The following is a 13773-nucleotide window of genomic DNA, read 5'->3' on the forward strand; positions in this document are numbered from 1 at the left end:
CGTATGATCTGGGTTCCCGTAGCAAGGTATTGATCCATGAGGTGGACTCCTTAAGGATCTTGCCCATCTGTAGCTCTTTCGAACTACAACTCCAAATCAACCCACCTCCCTCTTGGAGGTATCTCGGCTATCATGGCGAACTCCTCTTCGATCTTCGCGGCTGCAACCTTAGGATCGTGCTTCTCATCCTTATCCTTTTTCTTCAAAGGACACTTGGATGCATAGTGGTCCATCTCGCCACATCTGAAACACTTCACCTTGGAGATGTCCTTCTTTCGTCTCTGTTGCCCTTATTGACCTTCGATGCAAGGGCTGCATTATCCTCCTCCTCCTTGGGCTTCGACCCACTGTTGCTGCTGTTGCTTTCATCAAGTTTGACCTTGACTAGGTCTCTCCTCAGCTCCTCTTGTTTTAGAGCTGCCCACATCTCATCCCAATTCGGCAATGCTGCTCTGCCCAAGATACTCTGGACAAAGACTTTCCAATCATCTAAGACAGAATTGAGGGCCAGTCTAACTAACTCTGAATCCTGAGGTGTATGCCCCGCAACAGACAAATCATCACGGGTTTCCTTCAGCTTCGTGAGGAATGGATCCACATGCTCTCCCTTCTGCATCTGAGCAGATCTCAGCTTCTGCTCCAAGTACATCTTCCACTGCTCAGAAGATCCCTGATATAATGTGGCCAAGGCATCCCACATCTCCTTAGCAATTGCTCTGCTAGCAACGTGACACACTACATGATCCTTGACTCCATCCAGGATCATCCTCTTGGCCTTTGCCATCTCAGCCTTGTACTTTTTCAGCGGATCTGCATCCGCAGGTTCAACCGCCACGTTGTCGATGTACGTCTTGAGGCATGCTCATCTAGAAGGAAAGACATTCTAGCCTTCCAGATGACATAGTTGGATGCTCTGTCCAACCTGTCCTGATCCCTCAAGCCATTAGTTTCCATATCTGCCAAAAAAGTTGAAAATCCCCTCTCTGCTTCTCACTGCTGCTGCTCAGCCAATGAGAAAACGGACTTCTCGATGGGAAGTCTGTTGAGGAAAAGTTCCCTCAAGGTGCTTCTCTTCTCTCTTCTGACGTTTTTCAGCCCAACAAATGACTTGTTGAAAATCTGCGCCCCACTAGCTCTCTCACGTTGAGGCTTTAGCGCTGCTCCCTCTGCCCCGACAAAAATTCGAACTAGAAGTCCTCTCTGTTGACTCACTCGAGGCATCTCGACTTGGAGCTACGTCAACCCTCTGGGGTTTCGAATTGCTTCCTCCTGCAACTTTTTCGAACTCCCTTCTTTTGCTCAACGTTGGATCTACTGACTTTGGTCTTCTTGCTTCACTTGCAGCTCTGATACCATGTGAAAATTCCAAAACAGGGATCCCTAATGCAACAAACTGATGTTACTTCTCCTACTTGTTAATCCATACAAGTTATTTACTGTGTTCTACGATAAATATTGAAGCAAATACTACTGCATCCTTCACTTAATTAAATTATAAGCGGAAACAAAATATTGAGCAAGAAAGAAAGTACAACACAATAGACACCGTTATTTTTGGACAAAAGTCCCCGGAAAATCCCAATGGAGGAAAATCGATGCAGCGATTCTAAGGGTTTATTACTATTAAGCAATAGCAAATTTTGAATACATCTCTAGAAGCCTTCCCGACAATCTAGTTACAGAGAATAAACTTGGACAAAGATATTTGTGAGATTACCTCACACTATTATTGGAAATCTTCGCTAGTCCAACCCTTAGAAAGATTGCCTCCGGCTTTTTTGGTTGACTCTATGATGTATCTGCCTCATCCCAACATCAAGCTCTCTGGGGACATCGTCAATCCTCTGGTTGGTCGATTTGCTACCCAGGTGATTCGATTTCAGCCTCCCGGTCTCACACCCCAGCTCTCGACTTCTAAAACTCGAATTCCCTTTGCAAATTTCGGACTACCACTTGGCTTCTGCACTGCCTCCGCGCGGCTCTGCATCAGCCCCTCTGGCTCAGCACGACCACTGCTGGATCTCCCTCTACCTTTCTCTGTTGATGATTCTCTGGCTGAGAAAATATCTCTCTCTGAATGCTATCCCTTCCCCTCAACTACAAGAAATCTACTCGATCAGAATTTCCTCCTGAGAACTTCTCACTTCAGAAATTTGATCTCTTGATCTCTCGGTGTGTTTTCCAAATGACCCTCAAGCCCCTTCTTATATCTTTTTGTTGGACAACCAACGACCTAGATTAACTCCTAATCAAAGGCTCAGATCGTTTTGGCTTGATCTCCGTCTTCTTCTAGAAGTTACACCCACAATTAGATTAATACCCATTAATATTTTTAATTTCCTAAGTTTAGACTTAGGGTTCCATTAAAAATATTAATTATTTTAATAAAATCGTCTGTGGGTGGAATTTCCCAAAACGGTTTTTGGATTCTTTGGAATACATGTGCCTAAGCCTCCCTGCAAAATTTGGGGCCTAGAGCACATCCGATGCTACCCCAAATCAACAACTCTTTCTCTCTCCAATCAACAATGGAGTTCTTAACTCATTCTTCCTTCAATCAAGACTAAAGACTAACTCACTCTAATTGAACTTGTAACTTCCACCTTATTCTGTAGTCAAACAGATGAAGACTCCACTTAATTGAAGCTCCAACTCTACATGTGCTAACTTGATGATTATTCCAACAAACTGGAATTAACTCATCTTGACTGATGTCTAACTCATGAGCTCGCACTCATATTGGGAGAAGGACAATTCGAGGCCTTCACTGAAGTTTAACTCATGAGCTCGCACTCATATTGCGAGAAGGACAATTCGAGGCCTTCACTGGCTAAGGCACAAGCCAAAAGACCTTTACTCGCTACATTTTCAACTATTAAGGTATGTGGCTTTATCAAAGACCTTCATGTTACATTGGCTGCATATTCTAACATTTTGTTGCTTGTGTTGTTGTTGTCATAGATGTCCTTGATCCATGGGGTACACTCCTATCCAAGTGGTGGGATGCAAACCTTGCACTATAACCTTATGCTGCCATTGGTCCACATAATTTCTGATTTTTGTCTATAGAAAAGAATCTGTTGTGGTGTGAACAGGATGTTTGTTGTGCAGCCATCATTTTTGCTTTAATCACTAGACAAGGTCATCTCAATAGGGTGTGTATCCTCAAGTCAAATATGAGGATACTTATATCAGCCAAAAAGAAAATTTTAACTGTGGTTCAGGCCAAACTTAGGGCTGATGCCACAGGCTCATTTGACGACCAAATTCTGCCTCATAACTACTATCATCTCCATCAAGCAATAACAATGTTCACTACCAAATATTGGAAACACCACTGAAGTTGACACCATTTGTGCATTATTATGCCAAGCATGCGTATTTGACCTAGGCCATTTCTTCACAAGAGTCTCACCTCACAATATAATGCCTTTGCAAGGTGTACTTCACCGTAGAAGAAATTATAGGAAATATAAGCACATCAAGCAAAGAATTCTAGGTTGAATAGATCCATGGGTGGTTCATCCTTGGATCAAACATCTCATGGGAGTCATTAAAACTTCCACTAGAAGGCATCTCCAGGCCAAGCATTGGATGCAAGAAAACTTGTGATGAAAATCACAGGAGTTACGTTATGCGATATGAGGGGTAACAGGGACTCTTTGTTATGGTTTGCATGAATAAATCATTTCTTTTCAACTTTTTCAATGCATAAAATTTTAATAGAAGTTTGATTAGGGTTCGAATGCCCTTGGGGCACATGTATGAAAAAATTGCTCGAATTATAGGCTGTCCCCTTAAATGGCAATAAGAATGGAAGTTCTTGAAAGGAAGTGTCAAATATTTTCCTTGTGAGGTCTTATGGAGTGGATCCAAAATTTCTTTAGGTTGATTCCTTATCTTCTATTTACAGGCAAATTCCGTTGGTTAGGCTATACTGGACATAGGGTTGGGGTATGTTGGTGTATGTAATGAATAGTGTAGGGTGGTTGCCAAGTCGTTTGGTGTGTGGTGATTTAACATATAAGCATCAAGGTGCTTACACTAGTACTAATGCTTATATCTATCTGTTACACCTAGGACTTTAAGGGCCCTGTTGATGTAACTATTAAGCACAACTGATCCAAAATTAATATCATTATATGTTATTACATAGTGTAAGACATAACAAGAATATGATGGATTTGCATTGAGTTCATGTTGTTTTCTTACCTTTATGGTCTTTTGTTTTTGTCTTCTAGTTTTTGCAATTTTTTGATGTTGCATTTATTAAACAGAATAATCTGTTTTCACAATTGTTAGATCAGAGTTTGGGGAATCACTTCCTTTTCTTTTTATCTCTTTATAAGATCCTTTATTCGACGAAGTTGAACCTTATCATTTTACATTTTCTTGAACGTCATATATTTCTCATTTAACGTCAGAAGTCCACTTAATTTGGGCTTAAGAGCATCTCCAATGGTCTTGGAACCTTCAGCTATGAGATTGTATTCTCGTGTTTTGGTTAGATTGTTTTTTCTTTTGTTTGATCGAGAGAATTAGGATACCATATGAAGATTTTAGATCCAAGTGGTGGTAGCTGTTCTTCATTGTAATCTTTATTTTAATCATTTTGTTAAAAGTGTATAATTAGCGTAATGTACTCAGAATTATTGAATGAAACAGTGGGTTATGGTGAAAGCGTTATGACATGAGAAAGTTTTAGAAGACACTTCTAACCAATTTCCCCTCTACGGCATTTTGATTTTTTCTTTATGGGGAACTTCAACCCTTTGATAGGTTTTAAATTGAAAATGATTTTTGTTTGGTGTGTTGGATGTACCCAAGAATAGGGAATTCAGATTAGATCGTTTATTGTGGACCCATTTCTCTAATTTCTACGTTACCGTTCATTTTTCAAGGAGGATCCAACAACTTTAGGAATGGTAGTAAATATTGCTTCCTAATAGAAAGATACATACGTGGACACTATAAATTGTATATATAATTGATTTATTCTTCATTATTCTGCAGGTGATTGTAGAGACTGTGTCCGAAATAGGGGATCCTAAAGATGCAATATGCGATGCAATTGAGAAATTGCAAATTGACCTCCTTATCATAGGAAGCCATGGCTATGGAATGATAAAGAGGTAGGATCAACTTACTTACCCCATTTATAGTTAAATCAGGAAGTTGAAAACATGAGTGCTAAACCAATATTAAAAAGGAAGTTATGGGTTTATAAGGAAAAAAATGATGCTTGTATATGAAAATCCTAGTGTAGTCCTACATGTTGGAAGGTCATAGATTAGGGCATGAAGATCACTTTTAAAACATTCAATAACAATAGTTTTCAGGAGCTATCTCATATAATAATTTTGGAAATTCAACTAAATGGAAGATGCCTTTGACATGTTCGTGATTATCACGAGACAATAGGAAAAATACACACTTACTAGATATTTACAACAACTATACGTATACAAACAATGGATAGTAACTAATTCATTGGCCAGGACTTGTTTAGAGTCTAGAAACTTGTTTTTTTGATAATTTGATATTTTACATGGCTAAGATACTTGACCAAATGTAGAATCGTAAAATCATTAATCACTCATATTATTACGAGTAAACTCATTTTGCAGAGTTGACTTGAACCAATAGAAAAATAGAATGAAAATTTGATTGTTATTTTCTGATTAGATGATAAAGGGGGTAGGGTGAGTATATTTCTACCAATCAACTTTTTTCACCACAATATATCCAGGTGAAGTTTATCTCTTTTGTTGTACACTGTAGGAGAATGGTATGGAAAATTTATTTATAACATTCTAGTTGGCCCAATGTTCCAATAAGAGTAGTTTTTGGTTAGGTTAAATAAAATAAACACCCCTCTTTGAAGTATGTATTTTTGTTTCAGACTGTAAATTTCATTTTTACTTCAAAGTTTTGACCTTGTCCATGGAAACAACTTCCAGAAAATTAATGAGAATTGGTATCATGACCGTAGCCGTAGATTTTCTCAAACTAAGGCTGAAATGAACAGAGTTCATTGATTGAATATGAAATGAACAACTCGGTTCATAAACTGAATATTCAAAATAAATAAGATAACATAAAAAAATCCAAACAAATTAAATAATGTATTGAATCTCATATGAGAAATAGATGATATACAATGTCATTTGATGGTGTACTTTAGTTAGCATGTGTCGATTGATTTATTATTATTATTACTACTTATTGATGTTTATTTATATATTTGTGTTCATTACGTTGCCTATTCCTTAAAAGATGCTTTGTCCTCAAACCCTTTTATGGATAAGATTTTATGTCTTTGTTCTGGCTTGTAATATCTACTCATGATTCTCTCTTCTTGAAGCTAAAATGCTTTACTATACGAGACAGTATGAGTTATGAAACATTGAGTAGAATTGTTTTATTGTGAAAGGGCATGATTATGCTAGTTCAATGCTTTGTGGCACTGTGTTTTTATAGGGTTCCCAATCTGAACATTTATTTCGAAACCCAATTATATGTGTCTTGATACCCTTCAAACTATAGATTAGTTGATTTTGTTTAGAGCAATCTTGATAGGTTAACCAATCGACTCTTATGATTAGGATGTCAATAAGGTGTCCTTGAAATTTGATCTTTGTTTCTCATACTTGTAGTGTTTTCTTGATTCACTTTTTGTAGTGTCTTATTTACATACTTGTGTTGTTTTGTTTGAAATGTTAATTGGTAGAGATACTTGGATTTTCCATATTTTGTACTTCCACGTTTGAAGATATCCCTACTTCAATTGGATTTGCATCTATTTAAATTGTGACGTCAATTAGATTTGTATTGGTTTCTTTATCCAAGGTTTGGAATTTTACATCTAACGATTTTTTTACTTTTAATTAAATCATTGATTGTTTCTTTACTAATCAATGCTTTCTTGCTGGTAAGTTGCCCTAACTTTTTTGGTAGCGACTTCTTATTATCATTTAACTCCCTAGTTCATGTAAGCAAGCTTTGATTATGACCCCTTAGGCATAATAGTTCTTCCTCATTTTTAGACTTGTCGAAATTTTTTCTAAGATTTTGATTCTTTAATTTCAACTTCAACTTTCTCATCTTTTAACCTTTTGTTTCGTTCAAGCAACCTCTGATTAAGGTTATTTAGGTAGAAACATTTTTTGTCTTTTTTTGATCATTTCTTTTCAAGATCTTAATTCTCTTAGTTCTAATTTTTGATTGCATTGCTTTATATTTTTGACTCCTCGATTTTTGCAAGTAGTATTTGTAGAAACATTTTTTGTCTTTTTTTGATCATTTCTTTTCAAGATCTTAATTCTCTTAGTTCTAATTTTTTGATTGCATTGCTTTATATTTTTTACTCGATTTTTGCAAGTAGTATTTGGCAGTAATTATTTAGGCAAAAATTTTGATAATTAAGTTGATTTCAAATTTCTTTTTGAAATCTTGACTTTCCTGTTATCCTGTTATGATTTTTGATGAATTTTTTTCTCCTTTTTAATTATTTGATTTACGCAATCAATTCCTAACATGATTTACTAGACGAGAAAGATCATCCCCTTCTATTTTTTTAAGCATTTTATCCGAAGTCCATCTCCTTTTATGGTTATTATACTCTTGATAATTTGCTATTTCGTCTTCTATTTCTTTATTTGTGATGCAAATTTGTACCTTTATATGCCTCTTCGATATTAAAGTAGTTATTTTTAATAAATCATTTTAATTTGTAAGATCGAACATTTAAACTTTGCACAAAAGAAACATCTTGTAAAAAAATAAAATAATGTATTAACTTCGTTCATAGTTTATGTTTTAAGTTTTAACTAAATCCTTTTATAAAACCTTTAAATTGGAAAATTTCCCTTCACACTTCCTTGTTTTCATTAGGCAATAAATATTCTATTGCACTTAAATATGATACTTTTTACTTCATATAATAATATAACCTTATCTGAAGTCTATATGGTCCTTGTTAGTTTTGAATTAAATTTATTGTTCCATTATACCCTTTTTGATAGGTTTTTGTATATGTTTGAAATTTACTTGAGGAGTGATAATATCTCCTTTTGAGAATGACAAAATACATATTTTTTATTTCATTATTTTAAAAATTAATTTCTAGGTAGTTAATTTAAGTAGTTAAGTACTGTAAATTATAAAGAGGTTATGGTGTCGAATGCCAGGCTGGCTGTCTATGTGAATATTAATGACAAAACACTGCATGCTTCTGAACAGAATGAATAAACCTATACCCCTGCTTTCTCCTTTATAGACTGAGAAAAAGAGTACGGTCAATGAATCTGCACTCATGCACAATATTGCTTCAACAAGAGATGGTCTGAGGTATGCAAGCATGCATCCTTCCTGAGATCTATGCCTTAACTACTAGGGGGCATGCACTTTACTAAAATGGGTTAGGCTGCATGTGCTTTACCTAACTGATATATGCTATCTTAAATTGGAAACTTAATGCGTGCAAATTGCATGTACCTTCTCATGCAAACGGACTCACACACATGCAAATGGACTAACACATTAACATGCAAACTATGTAATACATGTAATTGGCATGCCAACTACTGAGGATAACATTATCCCTTCTTATCTATTGCTGATGCATCCATGTGCCCTCACTATTAGAAGCCAACAGATAGTGATGCGCTCCCTCCTCTTCTATTCTACTGCCGTGCCCTCATCTGCAGGCCATCATGCTGTGGAGAAGTCAATGCTGTATGGATTTGTGGAGATTGCCACACATGCCTGCAGTACTTTCTGTTGTACTACAATCCTGTTCCAGCACCTTCTTCATCGACTTGTTCTTTGTCCGTATTTGCAACTCTACTTCCTATTACCATGTCTGCACCAAAACTTGGACACACTTTCCAAAATACCAAAAACTAGCACATAATTCTATATTAATGCTTACAAATCTGAGCTCTGTAAAGGTCCCATCCCATCCTTTAATATGCATCGTCCTCTCTTCTTGTTTGTTTCTGTTGGTTAGTTTTTGGCATTTTATTGTCATATAATGTCAAGGTTTAAAAAAAATCACACTTTATAAAAAAGCAATCATATCATACAATTAGCAATATAGCTTGCAACACAAGATATGTTAAGGTGGTTAGTTTTTGGCATTTTATTGTCATGTAATGTCAAGGTTAAAAAAATTTCACACTTCATAAAAGAACAATCATATCATACAATTAGCAATGTAGTGTGCAACACAAAATATGTTAAGGTGCTTCCTTTGAGAAACCAAAACGCTCGTAACTCCTAGCATTTTTAAATGTGTTGAATGCTAGTGCTGATGTCCTACTTCATGGATTTTGATGTCACAGGGCCTTTTTGGGGAGCGTGAGTAATTATTGTGTTCATTATGCAAAATGCCCTGTTCTGGTCACCAAGAAGCCCTCTTAAGGTTATAGAGGTTGTACCCTAAATAATTACGATGGTATGCATTGACATGTAGAGACTTGACTGCGTTTGAAGTTTCTATTTAGTGTGTTTGTATAGTGTTTATATTTTAACTTGGAGACCATGTTAGAAATCTCTGCGGGGAATGAAATCTAGCCAGATATTACAAACTACCAGTTGTGAATACTGAGAAATTATTTTCGAATAAATTCGATCCCCCAGATTGTTTCAATTTATTTTGCAAGTTTCTTTGATGGGGTCAGTGAATTCTAACCAGATATTGCAACCTACCAGTTGGGAATATCAATAACTAATTTTTGAATAAATCCGATCCCTCCATATTGTCTCAATTTATTTTGTAAGTTGGCGGTATATGGTATAAAAGGCTCAAATTTATATATATATATATATTTTGGGTTTTCTTTAGTTGTTCTTATTCAAAATGTGATAGTGACAAGTAATTGTTTACATTTAGTGTTTCCTTCCATTGAGAAATGGAGAATACGATCTATGCATTTGAATATAGGTAATTGAACAATACCACATTGTTTATATATGTTCATACACGATTTTTTAAGAAAAGAAATCGTGGGTAATGCTTGTAAACATATCGATGTGAGTCCAAAAACAAGTAGTCTGGGTGACTGCCATAAAAAACATGGAAATTAAATATGGAAATTTAAGGTTAATTGGTTCCTTATATCTGTTTTTAATTGGTTAATTTAAGATTAATTGGTTCTTTAATGTTTGCTATCTTGTTATGGCGTGTAAATTTAGAAGGCATTAGATATAATCTGATTTGTTGAATCTTGGGAGGAATTGTAATGCTTGAAGATAATGTTGTCAGACTTGATTTAGTTACAAGTGTTTGAAATTTAACTTGTTTAAAATATGTATAAGAAGTATTTCATATTCTTTAATGTCTTTTAAATGTGTATTGTGGTAATTTCTTTTTAAAGTAAGAATATATATATATATATATATATATAAATATATTTTTTTAAATTTTTTTTGGGTTATATCAAGAATTTAAATGTAGAATGTAGAGTTTGGAGTTTAAATTTAGAGTTTATATATCTTGAGCACAATTTTTTTTTTCCTTCTTATGTTTCAATAATTAATATATATATAAGGTTAATTTAATTGGTCAAATTCCTGTTGCTAAGTACCTCACCAGTTGGGAGGTCATGGTCAAATCTCCTCGACATCCTTGAGGTTAGACCCTGCTTGTTTGGTCGGCGAGTAGATCCCTTAGGGTTGATTTGCCTGGATTTTCCTGCAAATATAGTGGCCACCCACTGTTTGTGAACCACAATAAAATATATATATATATATATATATATATATATATGATAAAGTATTTTATTTATAGTATGATAGATATTGTGATTTTTGTATATAGTTAATATTAAAATAATTTTTTTATTATTATCATTGCTTTTAATTTTTTTGTCAACTTCATTTTAAACACTTGATACTCCATATTTGTGAACTTCATTTTCATTTTAAGCACTTGATATTCCATATTAAACAGGGAAAGAGTTACACATCTTTCTTATATTAACATGTAGAAAATGCTTATGAACATTTTCATTTTAAGCACTTGATATTCCATATTAAGCCGGGAAAGAGTTACACATCTTTCTTATGAACATTTTCATTTTAAGCACTTGATATTCCATATTAAGCCGGGAAAAAGTTACACATCTTTCTTATATTATATATGTAGAAATGTGATATTTATGGAAATAATTATTATCATTGCTTTTAATTTTTTTGTCAACTTCATTTTAAACACTTGATACTCCATATTTGTGAACTTCATTTTCATTTTAAGCACTTGATATTCCATATTAAACAGGGAAAGAGTTACACATCTTTCTTATATTAACATGTAGAAAATGCTTATGAACATTTTCATTTTAAGCACTTGATATTCCATATTAAGCCGGGAAAGAGTTACACATCTTTCTTATGAACATTTTCATTTTAAGCACTTGATATTCCATATTAAGAAAAAGTTACACATCTTTCTTAATCAACATGTAGAAAGTGCTTATGGACATAATTTTTTTTTTTTTTTCATACTAATATGTAGAAAATACCGAAATACCGTGCTTATGGACATAATTTTCTTTTTATTTTTTTTCAATTATTCATACTAATATGTAGAAATACCTATAGCTGAAAATCAATTTTTGTCTGTCTTCATAATTAATTATCAAGAGAATATAAATTTTCTTTTCCAACTAATCATATATATGACCATTTTCTTTTTAATTAATTTTTTTTTTGAAGTAATTGAAAATAATGTTTCCACTTATCATATATATATATATATATATATATGACCTTTTTCATTTTAACTATTTTTTTTTGGGAAGTAATTGAAAATAATGAGTTACATATTGAAAAAGGTGAAGAAATACAATTCCACCTTTTTCTTTTTAATTAATTTCTCTTTTTTGAAGTAATTGAAAATAATGAGTTACATAGTGAAACAAGGTGAAGAAATACAATTCCCAAAGCACCTTGAGGTGCCATAATTTGTTATCTTTGTGACACTAAGAGGGTTGAAGACAAAAAATGATCTCTCCTAGAGTGCCTTGCATATACCCAAATTAAATCACCATTTCAAAATATATGTTAAAATAAGAATATTCTTAATTTCCAAAACCATCAAAGCTATGATGATCTTAAAATACTTAAAAAGATCTTAAATAAATATAAACATCTTGACATTTTTTAAATATCTTAAATATCTGATATACCAATTCTAATCTTAATGAATATCAATCATCATCTTCATCATCTTTATAGATACAATTGATATAAAAATATGTTGCCTGATATAAACATTGAAATATTTTATTCATGGTTAACATATTATATATATATTTATTGGTTATTTATATTTTTTAAATGTTATACATCATTTCATATTGAACATCTCCATTGTATTTAGTTGTAAAAGCCATCTTTTTAGATAGTAAGAAAAATTATACTTTAAAATGCTATATGATGCTATATGATATACTTTAAAAGGTTATATGATGTTAGTGATGATCTATAATGTTCCAAAATAGGAAAAACAATGATATGCAAGCAAATAACAAATTTTACCACAAAAATTTCAAAACAATTAGAAAACGCTCATAACTATTAGAAATATGGAAGCAGTTGAGCCATTTTATTATAAACTGGTGCAAGAGTACAAAATATTGTTAAAATTGGCAACCAGGGAAAAACTTCATGTGGGTCATCTTATTCATGGCTGATAATATTTTTATTAGATTCCTCTCGTCGAGAGGTGTAGGATTGATATAAAGATCATCCGATTCCGATAAGTATTCATGGAGATATGAATTTATTTTGATTATGGAATTATTATCAAGCCGACCTACAATTCATGTAGGCTCAGAAGCCCAACAGTCGCATCTATTCACCCACCAACGTTGTGTATAAATATAAGAGGACTTTTCCTCATTTGGACTCACTCATCTCATCACATCTCTCTCTTTCTCTACTACGCAGAAATGAGTCTTTTCTCTACTGCGCTGAAATGGGTCTCTCTCTCACACATGTGAAGCCGGAAGTTGTTGAATTTGAAGCTGCAACTGCAGAAGTAAAGATTGACTTGCGTGGCCTAGAAGATCTCCTCTTTGGAACTGCGCTGTAGGTTCATCTGAACCTCCTCTGAAAGCCGCAACTTTTGGTGGTGGAATGAAGTCAATTCGATGAACGGTTCGCAAGATATCGACTGCCCTAGTTTGAAGCCGGAAACTGCTGAAACTGAAACTGCAACTGCAGAAGTAAAGATTGACCTGTGTGACCTAGAAGATCTCCTCTTTGGAACTGCGCTGTAGGTTCATCTGAACCTCCTCTGAAAGCCGCAACTTTTGGTGGGGTAATGAAGTCAATCCGATGAACGGTTTGCAAGATATCGACTGCCCTAGTTTGAAGCCGGAAACTGCTGAAACTGAAGCTGCAACTGCAGAAGTAAAGATTGACTTGCGTGACTTAGAAGATCTCATCATCTGAACTGCGTTGTAGGTTCATCTGAACCTCCTCTAAAAGCCGCAACTTTTGGTGGTGGAATGAAGTCAATCCGACGAACGGTTTGCAAGATATCGACTGCCCTAGTTTGAAGCCGGAATCTACTGAAACTGAAGCTGCAACTGCAGAAGTAAAGATTGACTTGCGTGGCCTAGAAGATCTCCTCTTTGGAACTGCGCTGTAGGTTCATCTGAACCTCCTCTGAAAGCCGCAATTTTTGGTGGTGGAATGAAGTCAATCCGATGAACGGTTTGCAAGATATCGTCTGCCCTAGTTTGATAATGAAGCCGCTAATGC

The 13773-nt window shown here is 34.5% G+C and overlaps 1 protein-coding gene across 1 annotated transcript in view; it reads left to right on the plus strand.

Annotated features, from left to right (window-relative positions):
• The window catches only part of LOC149179410 (universal stress protein A-like protein), a 151692-nt gene extending 141846 nt beyond the window's left edge, over positions 1–9846 (plus strand). Inside the window, exons 3-4 of the mRNA XM_089420653.1 lie at positions 5014–5132; positions 9345–9846. Coding sequence (XP_089276779.1) covers positions 5014–5132; positions 9345–9423 — 198 coding nt within the window. The 3' untranslated portion in view covers positions 9424–9846. The remainder of the gene's footprint in view (positions 1–5013; positions 5133–9344) is intronic.
• The last annotated feature ends 3927 nt before the right edge of the window (positions 9847–13773 follow it).

Source organism: Pinus tabuliformis, chromosome 4_1, assembly GCF_031772625.1.
Source record: "Pinus tabuliformis cultivar Carrire ecotype Pingquan chromosome 4_1, CPIR1, whole genome shotgun sequence".
Taxonomy (NCBI): Eukaryota; Viridiplantae; Streptophyta; class Pinopsida; order Pinales; family Pinaceae; genus Pinus; species Pinus tabuliformis.